The following is a 16,750-nucleotide window of genomic DNA, read 5'->3' as shown; positions in this document are numbered from 1 at the left end:
TGTTCGACGGAATGGCCGAGAGGATGTGCAGCAAGGAAGCCGCTGTGGCTGGCGGCGATGAGGACCGGGTAAGCACGCTGCCGGACGAATTGATCCAGCTGGTGCTGTCATTCCTGCCCTCGCACCAGGCCGTGCAGACGTGCGTGCTCGCCACCCGCTGGCGCACCCTCTGGAAGTCCGTGCCGGCCATTCGCCTCGACGCCTATGCTGGGACCTACCAGTTTGGGCAGGACCTGAGCCATTTCGTCCATAGTCTTCTCCGATACCGTGACCCAACTCCTCTGCGTGAATGTGAGATCCTTTTTAATGGCGATCATCGCCATGATTGTTACGACCTACGAGGAGGAGATTCAGCAAGACTTTGAGCTGTGGCTCCGTTATGCTGTGTCATGCAAAGCGAGGGTTATTCGACTCGAAATAACTGTTTATCGTCCTTTGAGGATATTTCCTGGGACTCTCATCTCCCAGCACTTGACAAGGTTAATTCTTCATCGTGTCCAGTTTGAGGATTTCTCTCTTGATGTTTTGGGCTGTCAGTTACTGGAGGTGTTGGACATTCAAGACTGTATAATCGACATTGAGACTGTTTTCCCAAAATCTCTACAACATCTGGCGATCAGAGATACAGGTCTTTTCCCAATGGAAACCCGGTGTGTTATATCTGCGCCAGGTCTGGTTTTCTTGGAACTATACGACTGTTTGGGTTGGACTCCGTTGCTTGAGAGCCTGCCATCATTGGTAACGGCATTTATCAACACTGGACCCTACTGCAGAGATAATTGTAGAAATAGTTCTAACGGGGACTGTGGTCTCGAGTCATGTGTGGAGTGCTATGGTATAGATGATTGTGTGCTTCTCCAAGGTTTATCAGCCGCTACAAATTTAGAGCTGATAACCTGCAAGTCTATGGTATGCTTGTGCTTCTTTTTCCAATGGATATGCTTGTTTTGCTGACTCCTTCACTTCATCTTTGCATCAGTGTATTAGTCAATTGGAGCATATTAAACTGGCTTGTGGTATGCATTGCATGTTTGTCACCAACTCCCTCTTTTTTAATCGTATTTTTCTAATTTTTCTTGCATCTGCACCATTTTGTATTACAAGAAGAATGCCGAGAAGGCTCATAACTTACAACTTACAACTTACTTGACATCAAACCCAGAACCCCAAAACAACTCTAGCAAATGGAGCTAAACTAGCAAAACTGGTTCTGACCCAATGTAAACAAAAAATAGAGGGGAAAAAAGAAGAGGCAGGAAAAAATGGTTTGCAAGCCTAGCCAGCTGTTATCTCTAGATGCCTGAACTGCAAGGGGCTGCCGTCATGTTTCTATGAAGATAGCCCCTATAGTTTGTTCATGAGAAAGGCATTATACATATAGTATGCATGTAAGGCTACTTGGTACTTACATTCTACTATGCAAAAGCATATGATTCAGATTAATCTGGGAGCCATGTCAATTTGTGTGACACTTAAATAGTGCGGCTTAATTTAATATGGTTCTAAAATCTGGTTCAGGGTATAAATCGCTTTATTGCTTGTGCATAGTTGCTCAAATTTAGAATTTTCTAGAATGCTTGTATTCATTTCAGTATTACTAATTCATATACTTGAATTAAGAGTTTCAACTGTTCTTTTTTTTTTTCACTTCGCCCAGATCTTCAGAAATGATATAAAATGGTCCCCGATGTTTAGCAAGGTAAAAACATTGTTGCTTGGTGACTGGTGTATGGCTGCTAACTTCAATGGACTAGTTTACTTTCTCCAGCACTCACCAATTCTACAGAGGCTTACGCTTGAACTTGCTAGTCGCTCTGAGGTATAACTTTTTTCATGTATGATGCCTTATCTTTGAAATTTCCATGTACTGCTTATTCCTTTCAGTTAATTATTTTGTTTGTGACAGGAATTTCTCATTGAAACGAGTGAGATCTACAACCCAGCGGAACAATTTTTGGTATCAAAACATCTCAAGGCAGTCAAAATCAATCATGTGAAAGACGATAAAAGGATTCACCAATTATTGAAGGTCCTTGCTTATCATGGAGTACATTTGGAACTAATAAACATTGAAGAGAAGGAGGACGCTCGTGAACGTAAGTATTACAACCACATTTTACTGTTATATTGTTTATGTAGTCTGCATGTGTGACAGTTGGAAAACTGTATTATTATTCTAGGAAGATAAATCACAGACTAGTACTTATATTTGGAAAACTAGATGTTCAACCATTTGGTGTAGGTTAGAAATGAAAAAGACCCACCTATATGTTTCAATGGAAATGTAAACCTAGGCCAAAGCAGAAATACATGCACCATTTCTACATCATTTGTCTTTCACATCTTAATCGGTTGTTTAGGCTGCTGGTGATCAGCACCTAACAGTATACTCCCTCCGTCCTTCAAAGAGTGTACTTCCAACATTGTTGGAAAATCAAACTATCAATGTTTGTGAAACCAAATAGGTATATGATGAAAATATATTTTATCATGGATCTAATGCTACTTAACTTGATGACATAAAGGTTGGTGTATTATTGTACAAATAAGGTCAAACATTTAAAAGTTTGACTTTCCAATAAAGTTGGAAGTACACTCTTTGAAGGACGGAGGGAGTACATGGTGACTGCATCCCCTGGGGCAACAACTACAGGTGCATGCATATGCTGTTAAGTAGGAGGATAATGCCTGATTTATTTATTATTAAAACCCAACAGGTTGCTGAATGCAGGAGCACTTTATTGAGGTTTTCACCTTGTCTTCGTAATGAGATAATTGAACTTGCTGCTCCGTAGTTGCTTTGAGATCGAGAGAAATTGTGGAATGATAAGTTATATCTTTTGAATGGCTTCATTTGTATGCTGGTTCAATTCTATTTAGCCTGGGCTTTCATGTGCTCATTGTGTTTCTGTTGTTCCCGCAGGCTTCAGTTTTCAGCACAAGTAGCAGTTCAGATCATCCACTATCGTCGCTTCTCTACTCAGAGACTCCCATATTCCCTGAATGTTACACTGATAAGGTGGTACTTCCTGCGTTTTGTGAACCGAGATGGTGCGCCTGCCCATCACGTCCATTTCAGTATGTCATGTGCCTCGCCTGGATGCTGTTGGAAAGGCTTAAACCCGTCCCTGTATCGCTCTTGCTTGTTTCCTGAGCTTGGTTAGTGTCAGTCCTGAACTGATCAAGCTGCTGAAGTCGGTGCGTTTTTGGTTTAGTCGTTTTGTGGTGCAACTTATTGTGCAAAATGTTGCGTATCTTGTCCTATCGCTCCCGGAAGACTGTTTTTATTGGGTTCTCGTGGTGGTTGTTTGTTTAAGTTCCCCAGCAAAAACAAAATACGAGCATAATATTACATTTTCCTTCCCCAGCAAAAACAAAATAAAAGTTACAGTTTCCTTGTGAACATAAGATTGTAGATGAGAGTATATTAAAACTTGGAGTAGAAGTGTTTGCAAGCGAAACCTAAAAAGTGAGATGCCGAGTAGAAGTCTTTCCAATACGAGCATAATATAATATTGTTGAAAGCGCAGTCTTCCAGACAATCGAAATACTCAAGGAATTAAACTGAAATCGCTTGTGCGCTTCTGATGATCACGCGAAGCTGCTGTGTTTGCTGGTTACAGTCTTGAGCTGAGCACGGTGTGAATGTAATGGCGAGGTGCCTGCCTGCTAAAGCTGCTGTCCAACAGTCCATCTGATCTTTTTTTTTGTTTGCAGGGGTGGTCCATCTGAATCTTCTTGGAACGGTCGTGTGAAAATTTCCTGGATATACTTGAATTTGATTCTTTTCTTTTCTTTTCGAATAAAAAGCTAGTACTCCTCCGCTAGAGTAGAGTAGTTGTTTAACGACGAGCCGAAAGCTGTCTGGGTTTCCCTACCAAAAAAAAAGCTGCCTGGGAACGGTGGGGCTGGGCTAGTTGCTGCCTCCATGACCGGTGGGGCCACCGTCCGGCTCGTAGATAGAGCGATCGTCCTCCGCGTCCACGGTGCACACCCAGCGATCCCCCATCCCTCAAAAAAAAACCCAGCGATCCCCCAACGGGAATGAGACGCTCCCCCGCCGACAGCGCGGCCCCACGCGTGAGCCCGCACCACTCCCGGACAACACGGCAAAGCGCGGCGCGGGCCCACCTCCCCGGCCGCTTCGCCTCGTGGAGGAGCATCTCCACCTCCCCGACGGGTCAAGTCAAATCCGACCGTTGGAGACAGAGCCGCACCAGCACCGGCACCGACCGACCGACCGACGCAAGGCCCCCAACAAAGTCGCCAAACCCACAGGCCCCAGCCCATGCCCAGCTCCACCCCAAGTCCCCAACACACAGCACACAACACAACACACAGGGCGCGCGCACACCACGCCGCCTCCCCTCCCCTCCCCTCCCAGTCTCCCACCTCCGGCGGCGGCGGCGAGCCAGATAGAGAGCGAGGCCGGCCGGGGGGGAGGAGGAGGAAGATGATGATGCCCACGGGCGGCGACTCCAGCTCCCCCGTGCGCGCGCTGCGGCGGCTGGCCGGCTCCCTCCTCGCCGCCGCGCGCCTCCGCGGCTCCTTCAGCGCATCCAAATGGTCACCCCCCACCGCCCGCGCCCTGTTTGGTTGTTTGTTTGTTTGTTCGTTTTCTCGCGTGCGTCACCGGTGGAAACTAACTCACTGACGGTGGTGTCGGTTCGTTTGTTGGTTCGCAGCAAGACGGAGGCGCGGATGGCGGCGGCGCGGATGAAGCTGCTGCGGAACCGCCGCGAGGCGCAGGTGCGCAAGATGCGCGGGGACGTCGCCGCGCTGCTCCGCGACGGCCGCGAGGACACCGCCCGCATCAGGGTACGTAGTACGCCCCATACCTCATAAATCCTACAGTGCAGTGTATACATGTTCGATGTTCCAGCCGGCTCGCTCTCTTCTGCACGCGCATCCTCCTGCATCAGACACACCTCGGCTCGCCGGACAGATTGGTCGGGGTCGCCGCGGTTCCGTTTAGTTCGGCCAGCACGCGTCGGGCCTTCCGGCCGGCCTTCTGCGCCAAATCCAATCCCGCGACCGGCGGTGAATCCAGATATCGCTAGCGCGTCCATGGCAGGAATGGCCCTGCTCATTCGGACGGACAGAATCGGGAAACAGATTCCAGAAATAGTACAACACTTTCTGATTGATGCGGAAGAGATTATAACTTCCTTAAATCTAGCGTTTCCTCTTCCACTCTACCTATATATACATTGCAGATAAGGAAACTTCTTTATAATCAATTAATTAATGATTTAATGTCCAATAGTAAACAATACAAGGCTTCCTATTTATACCCAACCGTGTTTACTGGGTTTTGACTCCAGTTCATTCCTGTACAAATCAGGCAGGTCAGGGTGCCGTTACACTCCAGTCTAAGATCCAACATTAAATAACACATTTCTCTCTGATTACTTACCCTTTTTAACATTCTTAGTAGATTTGAATATGTGCATGCTATACATTTAAGAAAAGGGTATGTATACTATACATTTGCGTCTTGCAAATGCTCAATTGTGTTCTTTGGTTTGTTTTGTATGCGACCTGTATCAGTTAGTCATAGAGATTGGGCTGCCTCGTGTAGGCATTGGTGCTTCACCCACTGTGAGTCTCAAGACACTGATTAGTCAGAGAAGGGGACAAAATTAGGGAACAGTTTCTGACATAAAATTTCTCTGAAAAAACACTGATTAGTCAGATATAGAAGCTTTGATGCGATAGAGATTACAGAGATTTGAGGTAAGGGAACTTCTTAACTATGCTTTAATGTCTTAAACATAGCAAGCTTTTTCATTTATATCCAACCATATTGTGGGTTTTGACTATAGTTAATTTCTGACAAATCAGGCTGTTGTTACTCTTTTCCTTGAAAGAGAATAGGTTGTTGTTACACTTGAGTCTAATCCCACATTGAATTATTCCCCCCGGCACCTTTGTAAACTAGAGGATGTGTATGCTATGTATTTATTTAGGAAAAGGATATGCACATGTACCGAACAATGAGGAAAACACTGTCGACCATATCTCAAATCAAGTTATTTGGTGTATTTCAGGTCGAGCATGTAATTAGAGAACAAAACACTATGGCGGCAAATGAGATTATTGAACTTTTCTGTGAACTGATTGTTACACGGCTTCCCATCATTGCCAAGCAGAAGTATGTGTATCTTGCAACATTTCCTTGCTTTCAGAATTGTTTGTTCTGATAACCAGGACCTAAACTTGTGCCACTGGCCAACCTCTTCTTCAGGGAATGCCCAGCGGACCTGAAAGAAGGTATCTGCAGTTTGATATTTGCAGCCCCAAGGTGCTCTGAACTCCCTGAACTCACTCGGATGCGGGACCTTTTTGAAAAGAAGTATGGGAAAGATTTCGTTGCTGCTGCAGTTGACCTGCGCCCAAATGCTGGTGTTAATAACCTTGTAAGTGTGTGTATTTCTTATTTTTTTCTCCTGCAAAGTCATTCGATGTCACTACTGCATGTATTTTCTGCTCACTACTGAAATCGATGATGTTCTTCTGAAGCTAATTGAGAAGCTGTCAGCCAATAAGCCGTCTGGGCAAACTAAGCTGAAAGTTCTCAAGGATATAGCAAAGGAGCATCAAATCGATTGGGACCCGAGCGAGGCTGAGCAGGATCTTCTTAAACCTGCTGAAGAGATGATTGTATGTACTACTAACACTGTAATGTGCATTCTTTCATTTACAGGCTTTATAGTATCGAACTAATAGGCTTTACTTCTGAGCAGCAAGGACCTAGTTCATTTGGTGAAGCTTCCAAAATGCCCGTGAAGACTACGCTATCAGCAAATTTTGTGCAACCCAGTCCATCTATTTACAGGTTTCTAGCTCCTTTCCCTCTATAACGATACAAATGACGCAAACCTGTATAACATTGGTTCCTCATCCATCCCTTCTTCTCATTTGCAGTTCTGGATACGCTGATGAGTATGATGATAATAATGTTAGAGGTGCCAAGCAATTCAAGGATGCAGCTTCAGCTGCACGAGCAGCTGCGGAGTCTGCTGCGCAAGCAGCATCTGCCGCTAAGGCTGCAGCCAACCTTGCCAACCAGAACACCCATTCATCCGACGAAGATGATGACGATGACGATGACGATGACGAGGACTGGAAGACCACTCTTCATGAGTCCACTCATTCTAGCAGGCGCCAATCGATGATGAGCAACTCAAGCAGAACCTCCAGGAAAGAAAATGCATCCGCCTTCGATGAAATGAGGCTCCGTGGAAGCACAGGCAGAAGGTTAAGCGGGTCGAACCACATGGAAGATAAAGACTCGGACCTGCTTCAGGATCTGGGTACTGGCAGGACGCGCAGAAGGAACAGCCGTGCTGCTAGCAAGGTGCACTCGGAGATAAAGTTTGATGATTCAGAGGCGGAGGACGGCAGCGACGCCGAGATACAGTCCTCCCTGGAGAGGCGGCCTCCACGGAAGGAACGTTACCCAGGAAACGGTCACCGCGAAGAGAAGGAAGCAGAAGACAACGATGACTTCCCTGAGCCGCCGAAGGCGAACCCCGGCTCCCGCGTTCATCCGAACATGCCCCTGGACTTCGAGACCCTGACGGCGCGCTTCGAGGCGCTGAGGTCATCCGGGGGGAAGCTCCCTTAGCTTGCGCAGTGGAATCGTGATGTTGAATCCTTTGCTTGCGCCTATACAATGCCAGAACTACATACTGCTAAGTTATATACATATTACTTGTCTCGTGCGTTTGGTTTTGCAAGGTGCTGGCTTGCCCCAAACTATTATTCCGTATCTATAATCTATAATACCTAAACAGTTCATCCCCACTACCTTATTTCTCTAAGCATGCAAGCTATCTAACTCAGCAGCCATGCCACATCAGCAATTACTCTTATTTATCTTCACTTGCCAGCTCGCCACATCAGCATATGTTTTCAACAAGTCGTGTTGGTTTTTGTTTTTAGGGTTAAATCATGCTGGCAACCGAAGCGAACCCCTTTGGGCTTCCTTGATCGATGAGGCGGCGTAATAACTGATAAAGAGAAGCCCATCCGTCGATCTCTTCTTATCTCTTACTCTTCCTGGTAGCAGAACGGGCGATGCCGTCAATCACCACCGACGGCACCATCGATGCCCAGCAGTCGAGCACTCCGGCGTTTCTCCAGTCCATGCGTCTCCACACGGGCGAGCAGAGGCACGCCAAGGCGGCACCTCTTCCTCTCCTCCTGGCGCGCGAGGACCTCGATAGAGCGACCTCCATCGTGTCATCCATCTGGCTGCCGCCTCACCTGCGGCTCGATCTGATCTGGGGGAGATGGTGAGGGGTGGGGTTCGGCGGAGTTAGGGAAGAGGGAGATACGGTGCAGGACCACTACACTGCAGACTTTAGGCGCCCGGAGTCGACGACTCTGCCTCCTGAAGGACGACCTCCACCACCTCCTTGCTGCCCAGAAAGCGACAACGACGCCGCCTCTCGGCGACTTCACGTGCTCCCGCAAAAATTCCCCTTCAGACAGTGGAGCGGCATCGCTCCCATAGTCTTCAACATCAGGTTGGTGTCTGCACCATTGCTCCAAAATTGTGTCATGCTTGCCAGGTCATGCAAAGTTTAATCCAACGTTCCCTCTTGCATTATATTGATTTCAAAAGCACATGTGTTTTATCATATAGGATTACTGATGCATACCAGTATGATTATTTTAGTGTTGTCATAGATCCGTTCTCTTTTTCATGAAGTTGGCTGGGGGCTTTGGCCACATGACAACTTTAATTTGAGATATCAATGATATAAATCAGTGAAGTTAATGTAACACCACTCCTGTTTTGGCACTGTACAGGATGCAGATGAAGATATGGATTGCATACTAAAAGTGCATTAATGTTCTGTCATTAAACACCATGCGTGGGTATATCATTCTCAACCAATGGTTGCTTTATGCTTGAAAATACTTCATGGCTGCACTATGATGGTAATATAAGTTTTGTTTTCCTCTAAGGAAACTTCATAGTTCCAACACCGTTTTACTTTTGCAGCGTTGTAGAATTCTTTTGAAGGTATGGGATTCCACATCATATTCTGATTTTCCATTTACAATGCTTTGTTCATTCCCATTATCATGACCTTCATGGTAACCATTGCCACCTAAATTTAGCAAATAATCGCCGGTTATGTATGGTTCAATATTTGTGCATCACCAGTTATAAAGGGTTCAGTATATCAATTTGTTGAACTTTGCTGATATATTCATATGTACATTTGTATCAAAATGTACACAATTTCATTTTTGTTGGTGGTGTAGACTCATTGGATTATTGTGTTTTTTCTTCTCAATTTGATTATGGGAATGACCCAAAATTTGCCAAAGGAGTAGTGAAGTGGGTGCTCAAATCTTCACCTTTCGTTTGCTCTAAAATGATTTGGCATCTCCAAGTAATGTTCCCTTCTTATTGTAAGTAGCGTGCAAATCTTCATGAAATACTTTAGAGAACCACGACATTGAGGGCGTTCTCCTTTGCAAATAGGCCATTACCAATCTAGGTGCCATCAGCTTTGTGACCATGTTTATTACTCTCACTTGCAATATTGTTGCCTTTCATTTGTGGTCCGGTGGCAAGGAATCTTTTATGTACCATCTCATGGCAGTATTTTTTGTTCTAATTGTATAGTTCTTCTATGCTGAGAATAAATGCAAAAAATAAAAAGTGGGTTGTGTTCTTGCCCTGTTCTGCTACTTGATGCATTTGTCTTTCTTCCTCCCATGCATGACGTCATGTGATCTATCTTTTTGTTGGGAATAGTAATACATCTATTGCTATATTTTGTATTGGGATTGCATATTGGGAGTATTTTGTGTAACTACGAGCATCCTTATTGACATCTACTGGTACTAATCAGCAGGTCTCCTGATTCCATGGCGTGCCTTAGTCTTTTGGCGGGCATATTAAAAGTTGAGGGCTCTCTTGGTCAAACAAGTGGAGTGAATACCTGCACTTTTTCCCGCACTGAAAGATTGCAAACAGCTGATGGGCACCTCTCAAGTTTCTAATCCATCTCAATTTGCGTTGGAAATCTTCTGCCGGCTCAAGTGCTCATGTAAGGAATATGGCCGTATTTTTCTTGGATTTTTCATTTGCCTTGCAATGCTAATGGAGAAAAGGCAACCAAATTATTGGAGGGATAAGATGGTTAAATAATAGATAAATAAACTATTTGCCATGGAAATTGCTGTATTGAGACTTGGTGCATTGATACATTTGGAAAGTATGTAACGACCATGTCTTTGATAATGTACTTCCAAACTTTGGTTGGTGCAGAATTCCTGTTGTTAGCACCTACACATAGAAATGTACCGGACAATAAAAAGTAAACTGCGCTTTCCCTTGAACTCGTAACATTATTCAATGTGACCGAAAGAGTAATCTGATCATGAAAATTTCATTTTACATAATCATCACTATTTATTTTTTGACCATACATTCCCGCAACAACGCGCGGGGAATCATCTAGTTACATTCGTGTTGCTCCCAGGTATATAGGCTATCTGAACTTGTGAGGTGAATGAGAGTGGAAACTTTTGTGGTCTTCATTCAGTGTGTGTTGTGCATCCAACCAGTGAGTGGGCACAAGAAAATTGGTCCAGTGTTGATTACCCCTTCTTGTTTCCATTAGTGAAAAAAAGTTCACCTGTGACCATTCAAATTGTCTCCGCACTTTGGTCACTGATTTTAGAAATACCAGAAATACGGTCACTCTACTTGCACTAAGCGGCTCACTACGGCCACTCATACGAAATGCTCTATGTATTTGTGTGTGCTGGCATACGGTTGACCGGTCAGAGGGGATGCATGGACGCCAGTTGTTCCAACGGCGTAGACAGGGAGGGTGGTGCTGATTTTACAAAAAAAAAACTATTGCGGAGCGGGAACGAGCCATTATTAGGCTAACACCAGCTCTACCCAAGATTGGATCCACAGAGCTTCAAGATTAATATAAGTCTTCCTGCAAAAAAAAGGTTAATATAAGTCTACCCGCAAAAAAAAAGTTTAAAGAAGTCACTATTGGTGTCTCACTAGTGGCAAGGACGTGTCCTGCAACTAAACAATATTTCGTTGTAATGAGATACACATGGCGTGGCACATGGCATACAACCGCCCTACTAGACATCCAACCACATGTTGCTTGCATTTTTTGTCAACATGAAAATTTTCAAAAACTAATTAGCCATCACAAAATAAGTCTGTACAAGTCATGAATGACTAAATGGAACTACCGAGGGTACCTTGAGGAGTATGAATTCTTCTTCCATACTATATTGTCTGCTTGATTCCTTTCTATTTGAGAGATATGTGGTCACTTGGAACTTTGTTGCAGTACCATTCGCCTCAGATGTATCAGCGGTTGCATTATCTAGAACATGCCCCTTGGATGCTTTAAGACCTTCAAGTGTTAACTCCACATGTCTCATGGACGGACGACCCTCATCTGTTATCTTTACGCACACTATCGCAAGCGCAGCTACTTGTTCCACTTCTTTGCCTCCCTCATCCATGACTAGCTGAGACAAATCGCCTTCTGCAAATAAGATAGCAAAATGTGCCACGAGGCCATTGCCTTGGGAAGATAAATATGCGAATGGCTTCTTTCTTGTCAACCGTTCTAAAAGCATGACACCGAAGCTGTAAACATCATTTTTCTGTGTGAGTCTCCCTGTGCAGAAATACATAGGATCTAAATATCCTATTGTGCCTTGCACCATCGTTGTTGCACCCGATTTATCGACTGGAATATACCTTGATGCTCCAAAATCTGCTACCTCTGAGGCTAGAGTACCATCCAAAAGTATGTTAACGGACTTAATATCTCTACGGATGATAGGTATTGATACAGTTGTGTGAAGATAGGCTAGTGACTTAGTTGTCTCGGTTGCTATTCGCAGCCTATTTTCCATGAAAATGATCTTGATTCAGTGATGTGCAGATGATCGTAAAGCGTCCCATTGGATATGAACTCATAGACCAACATCGGGACTTCTGTTTCAAGGCAGCAACCGTATAGTTTTACAACATTTTCGGTGATTGATTTGTGATAGTATAGCAACCTCATTGATGAACTCATCAATCTCTTTTTGAACCACTTTCTTTGTTATCTTGATGGCTATGACATGGAGGTCTGATAAAATCCCTTTGTAGACGGTACCATGTCCCCCATGACCAAGCTCACGAGCTTTGTCAAAATCATTTGTTGCTTTCTCTAGCTCTTCCAATGTTATTGTCATTCTTTCTGCAATATCAGCACTTTGAGATACCAATTGTTGCAGCAAACGACCACGATCTTGGTCAAAGAACTTCCGCTTCATTATTTGTTTTCTTTGATGTTTAAGATTTTCTGCCAAGAAGAACGAGAGAAGAATAAAAAGGACAACTGTTGCTCCACTTCGAACTCCTATTCCAATGGATAAATCTGAAAATATGTATACGAGATGTTTTACTATCGTTGGCACTTGCACATGGCTTAAACAACAAACTTTTACAACAAAAAAGCGTATAATCACAAAGTTTAATTTGTAAATTATTTTCCAACTAAAGTACAATTTTTCCATATGAGAGATATGGTGCAATGTTTGATATTATGAATATTATGTTGACTGCACATGATTTGTTTTTTGGAAAAATGTTCGAAGGATGATAAAGTTAAACATTGATTGATCTATCATTTTTCATTATGAATAATTTCTTAAATAAATTTCCTACACCCAAATAGTTTGTGTATATGTGGCCTTACATGCACATACAAAACTGCAAAACCGTGGGCTCCTTTGGTTCAAAGGAATTCCACAAGATTTTTGGAGGAGCTCCATAGGGTTTTCGGAGGATTTGAATCCATGAGAACTTTTCGCGATAGTTTGATTCATAGGATTGGAATCCTTAGCATGTTTTTTCCCATAAGATTCATATGCACTCCATCTTGGAGGAAATTTTCCATCCACACTCGAACCACTTGGTACAATTCATTTCCTTTTTGTGTGCTATCAAACACTCCTTCGTTCTAATTCCTATAGTTTTATAATCTTACAGGATACAAGACAACCTTACATGCCATTCTTAAGTTTTTTTCCTATTCTTGCATTTTAAGAATCCTACGAATCAAAGGCCCTCGGGATTCTAAAAACTCAGCAATAGAAGAAACAGATGAGTAGTATAGGAACACACGCGCAAAACCGAGCACTGGTAAACGTAAAAATTCTGCCAATTGAGTGTTTGACGCATGATAATTAAGAAAAAACAAAAATTCTAATAAACTTGGCCATATCAAAGTCAATCCGTGAAAAAATGTATAGTTAGATTGACTACAGAAATTCGTAGGGGCACGCGGGTGCGGGAGCACGCACCTGCCTGGCCGCCCGATTGCCTTGCTATCCGCAAAGTAGTTAGTCCCTGCATAAGGGCACAATAAGTTTTAAGTTCTAATTTTTCACACATATAAGATTTGTCGTGCTCATATCAAGTTTCAAAGTTGAAACTTTAAGTTGGCTTCCCGACCCTCCCGGCTCGCTCCCGCGAGCGACCGGAGGGAACCCTAGCCGCTCCTCCTCTAGACCCCACCTTCCTACCTCCCTCCCCCGCCGCCGCCGGCAGGTGCTGATGGGCAAAGCCCGGTCGGCGCGGCGGCGGCGGGGCGTCTTTCCTCTCCTCTGCCCGTGGAGTTCCGGCACGGGATGGTGCTCTCGGGTGGCGGCGCTGGGCTGGGGCGGGGCCCAGCGGCACGACGACAGCGGCGCGGGGCGGTGGCGCGACGGTGGTCAGGGCCCCGGGCGGAGTGCGGCGGCTGCCTCGGTCTCGGCGTAGGTGGAGGCATGCGGGCGGGCGCCCGGCCAGATCCGCCCGGATCCTGTGCCGCGGGGCCGGCTGGCGGCGCGAGGTGGTGGCGGGTGCTCGTCTGAGCCCCGGGTGGTGGCTGGTCGCCGGCGGCCGGGTCCTGGCCTCCCGATGGGGGTCAGTTGGTGGTCGTGGTGGCCGGCTGTGTTGGTGGTTGTGTGTGCCCGGTGACTCACGCGCTTCGAGCTCGCCGGGCAGCAAGGGTTGGGCAGTGGCCGGGTGTGGCTGCTGCCCCAGCCGTGGGTGGCTCCACGGCGCTTGGCAGGTCGTCTGCGACGGCGGTTCGGGCGTCGGCCCGTCCGTAGTCGACTTGTGCCGGCCTTCGCTTCCTCTCCTCATCGTCCGAGCATTACTTCATCGAAGGGCTGTCCTTCTCCCAGCTGAGATTCATCACTCGTCTCGCGTCCGGTGCGGCAGGACCGAGCTCGTCTCGCGCTCGATGTAGCAAGACCGAGCTCGTCTCGCGCACGGTGCAGCAGGACCGACCTCATCTCGCACACGGTGCCGTTGGATCGAGCTCGTCCCGCGCCCGGTGCTGCAGGATGGGTCGACGGAGGCTTGTTTTGGCCGGCCTACTGGGTCTCGGCACTGGGGGATTCCCAGGGGTGTGAAAGGCGGAACCTTTTCGCTCATCTCTTTGGCTGGGGTAGCGGCGGATCTCGGGTGAGGTGGGATCAAGGTCTTGGATGCCGGGGCGGCGGCCCTGGTGGTGGTAGCACGGTGCTCTTGGGGAGAGGCCGTGGCTTGGTGCTGCCCGGTGGCCATGGCCGTGTGGGCGGCGTGGTAGCCGGGGTGTGGCGTTCGGTGGCGGTGAGTGTTGGCCGGGGTGAAAACATGTTCTATCTTTGGACGGACCAGCGGCGGCGCAGGTCATTCCCTTCTTGAAGGCGTCGTCGCGGCTCTCACTGCCCGTTGTCGTGCTGCTCCAGGGAAAACTCTGATCCTCGGATTGGGCGGTGGCGGCGCTCCGGCGTTCTTGCCGGTCGCTCATACTAAGTTTCAAAAGTTGGAAATTACTAAAAAAAATTGAAAACTCATCAAAAGGTATTCAAAGTGCATCTCATTAAACACGAATATGGGAACAAAACTTAATTTGGGGTTTTCATTTAAAAGATATCAAAGATTAAAAATCGGAATCCAAAGAAAAGGCACGCGTGAGGGGCTCAGTGTGCCCGCACCTACGTGCCACAAAACATCTTAGTCTCGTTCTTCATGACCGGCTTGCTTCCCTTTAACTATATCTGGCATGGGGTGGTGCTGGTGCTTAATGAGTATAGGAACAAATGCAAATAGCCACCTATAGCCCCATAAAAGCTTAACTTGCAGCTGAATCTTGCAAGTTTCTGCGGATACAATTTAATTCAACACACAAGGAGAAGCACAAGACGATTATCTAGTCCATGTATGTTGGACAATTTTGACTTGTAGGACAAACCTAGAATTTCAGTTCATCTGAAACAGAGGCATAGATAAGAGTGTGATGTGCGATTGTGCTCACGAAAAGAAATCCGACCACCCACCCACCCACAAAGTTCAAACCTCGCTCCTCATACACCCGTAGCACATGCACGCATGGAGGCGTGGGTGAGGAGGCCGTAGGGAGCATCGATCAATCTTCTTCCAAGTTGATCATGCATGCCTCGTGCATGCATGTACGGGCTATAAGCACTAGTTGGATGATCCATCAAACGCTAGCCCAGTCGAATACACTATTTACACGCTACAAGCAAAGCGTTCCACATCCAGATCCAGTAGCTAGCCCACGGTAAAAGCGAGACACCCAACAATGGAGCGCTCCCACCTCCACCACCATCTCCTCCTCCTCCTCTTGGTCGTCGGAGTTGGCCTCCTCGCCACTGAGGTCGCCGGCCACGAGCAGGAGTCCTGCGACACCGCGATACTGGCCCATCACATCAACATCCTCTCGCCCCCTACCACCGAGAAGGACCCCGGCGGCGCTAGCTGCGAGGTGGTGCGGTCCGGGGTGGACTCGTCCCTGGCTGCGGCCGCGGGCGTGACCCCGTGCCTCTGCCTCCTCGATGACGTCCCAGCTTTTCTCGTCACCGGCTTCTTCATCGCGCACGTCCCCGCCGAGATCTACGCCCCCTGCGGAGGCCAGCACGTCAACGAAGCCCAACTCCTCGCGGAGAAATGCGGCAGTATATATGGACCTCGATTCGTAGTTTTGGAGTTCACTTTTCATAGAGCGTACGCCATTCTGAATGGAACCATGCCTCGTGTTGCGCAGGAGTATTGGCTGGATTGTCATCCTGGAGAGAGGAGGAGAAGGACAAAGATGGCGCCATGGAGGACAATGAGGACGGCGCCGTGGACGACGAGGCCATCCGCAGCAACACTGATGGGTTGGCTGGCTCTATGTCCATCGTCGAGTAGGAACTAGGAAGAAGGCAGTGGAAGACCGTTTAATTGTACTGGCGCTTGTGGCCTGGGCCGCAGTTAGTTCAGCGTTGTTTTTCTTCCTTCTTTATGTTTCCGTGGAACCTGTCGATTCTTCTGATTACAAGTTTTGTGTTGAATAAAATATAAATAAGGTGGTCTTACCCTTATCATTGTGTAGATTTTACCTGTGTCCGATCCTTTTTACTCGCAGGTTTGTTTGAAGTCAAAGTCTTTGAAGTTTGACCATCTTCCCCTTTTTTTTTGAAACTCATCACCCCTTTTTATTAGCTAGTAATTAAAACATTGTCTTTTACAAGCAAGGGCATGATGGCATCCGGTGCCTCATCAAACCAGGAACTAGGGGAAGAAAATTTACAGATTCTAGCTAGCTCATCAGCCACAGCATTAGCTTCCCTATGGCAATGCTCATAACGCACGCATGTGAAATCCTTTGCCATGTGAAAATAATCATCCAAAATTGCAGCAGAGGAG

The 16,750-nt window shown here is 46.5% G+C and overlaps 3 protein-coding genes across 5 annotated transcripts; all 3 read left to right on the top strand.

Moving 5' to 3' along the window:
• The first annotated feature begins 166 nt into the window (after positions 1-166).
• On the top strand, positions 167-3,296 carry LOC125510323 (uncharacterized). 3 transcript variants are annotated; one of them, XR_015602595.1, is made up of 5 exons: positions 167-909; positions 1,658-1,819; positions 1,907-2,096; positions 2,718-2,830; positions 2,924-3,296. XR_015602595.1 is itself a non-coding variant. In XM_048675478.2 (4 exons), the coding sequence occupies exons 1-4, from the start codon at positions 307-309 to the stop codon at positions 2,944-2,946; spliced, it is 978 nt and encodes a 325-aa protein (XP_048531435.1). In that variant the 5' UTR covers positions 167-306; the 3' UTR covers positions 2,947-3,296. The 3 variants fall into 3 exon arrangements, 2 of the variants coding, with proteins under 2 accessions (XP_048531435.1, XP_087377650.1); XM_048675478.2 differs by lacking the exon at positions 2,718-2,830; XM_087521524.1 differs by lacking the exons at positions 2,718-2,830; positions 2,924-3,296 and adding an exon at positions 2,526-2,693.
• Positions 3,297-4,242: 946 nt separating this feature from the next.
• LOC125510321 (Regulator of Vps4 activity in the MVB pathway protein) lies at positions 4,243-7,742 on the top strand. The gene is made up of 7 exons (XM_048675476.2): positions 4,243-4,566; positions 4,686-4,818; positions 6,051-6,154; positions 6,248-6,419; positions 6,523-6,663; positions 6,747-6,838; positions 6,928-7,742. Exons 1-7 carry the CDS (start codon positions 4,289-4,291, stop codon positions 7,628-7,630), a joined length of 1,623 nt encoding a protein of 540 aa, XP_048531433.2. The 5' UTR covers positions 4,243-4,288; the 3' UTR covers positions 7,631-7,742.
• Positions 7,743-15,570: 7,828 nt separating this feature from the next.
• On the top strand, positions 15,571-16,360 carry LOC125556540 (uncharacterized). Its single transcript, XM_048719253.2, has 2 exons — positions 15,571-16,017; positions 16,107-16,360. The coding sequence occupies exons 1-2, from the start codon at positions 15,645-15,647 to the stop codon at positions 16,250-16,252; spliced, it is 519 nt and encodes a 172-aa protein (XP_048575210.1). The 5' UTR covers positions 15,571-15,644; the 3' UTR covers positions 16,253-16,360.
• Positions 16,361-16,750: the final 390 nt, after the last annotated feature.

Source organism: Triticum urartu, chromosome 5A (assembly GCF_056163025.1).
Source record: "Triticum urartu cultivar PI428250 chromosome 5A, HENAU_Tu73, whole genome shotgun sequence".
Lineage (NCBI taxonomy): Eukaryota > Viridiplantae > Streptophyta > Magnoliopsida > Poales > Poaceae > Triticum > Triticum urartu.
The sequence above is the reverse complement of the archived record's forward strand: the minus strand, read 5'-3'. Positions and strand labels throughout refer to the sequence as shown.

Coding starts and splice junctions, on each gene's coding strand:
- LOC125556540 (XM_048719253.2), top strand. CDS start 15,645: ATGGAGCGCTCCCACCTCCACCACCATCTCCTCCTCCTCCTCTTGGTC. Junction 16,018..16,106: donor CCTCGCGGAGAAATGCGGCA/GTATATATGGAC, acceptor CGTGTTGCGCAG/GAGTATTGGCTGGATTGTCA.
- LOC125510321 (XM_048675476.2), top strand. CDS start 4,289: ATGCCCAGCTCCACCCCAAGTCCCCAACACACAGCACACAACACAACA. Junction 4,567..4,685: donor TCCTTCAGCGCATCCAAATG/GTCACCCCCCAC, acceptor GTTGGTTCGCAG/CAAGACGGAGGCGCGGATGG. Junction 6,155..6,247: donor CCCATCATTGCCAAGCAGAA/GTATGTGTATCT, acceptor CCTCTTCTTCAG/GGAATGCCCAGCGGACCTGA.
- LOC125510323 (XM_087521524.1), top strand. CDS start 307: ATGGCGATCATCGCCATGATTGTTACGACCTACGAGGAGGAGATTCAG. Junction 910..1,657: donor TGATAACCTGCAAGTCTATG/GTATGCTTGTGC, acceptor CACTTCGCCCAG/ATCTTCAGAAATGATATAAA. Junction 1,820..1,906: donor AACTTGCTAGTCGCTCTGAG/GTATAACTTTTT, acceptor TGTTTGTGACAG/GAATTTCTCATTGAAACGAG.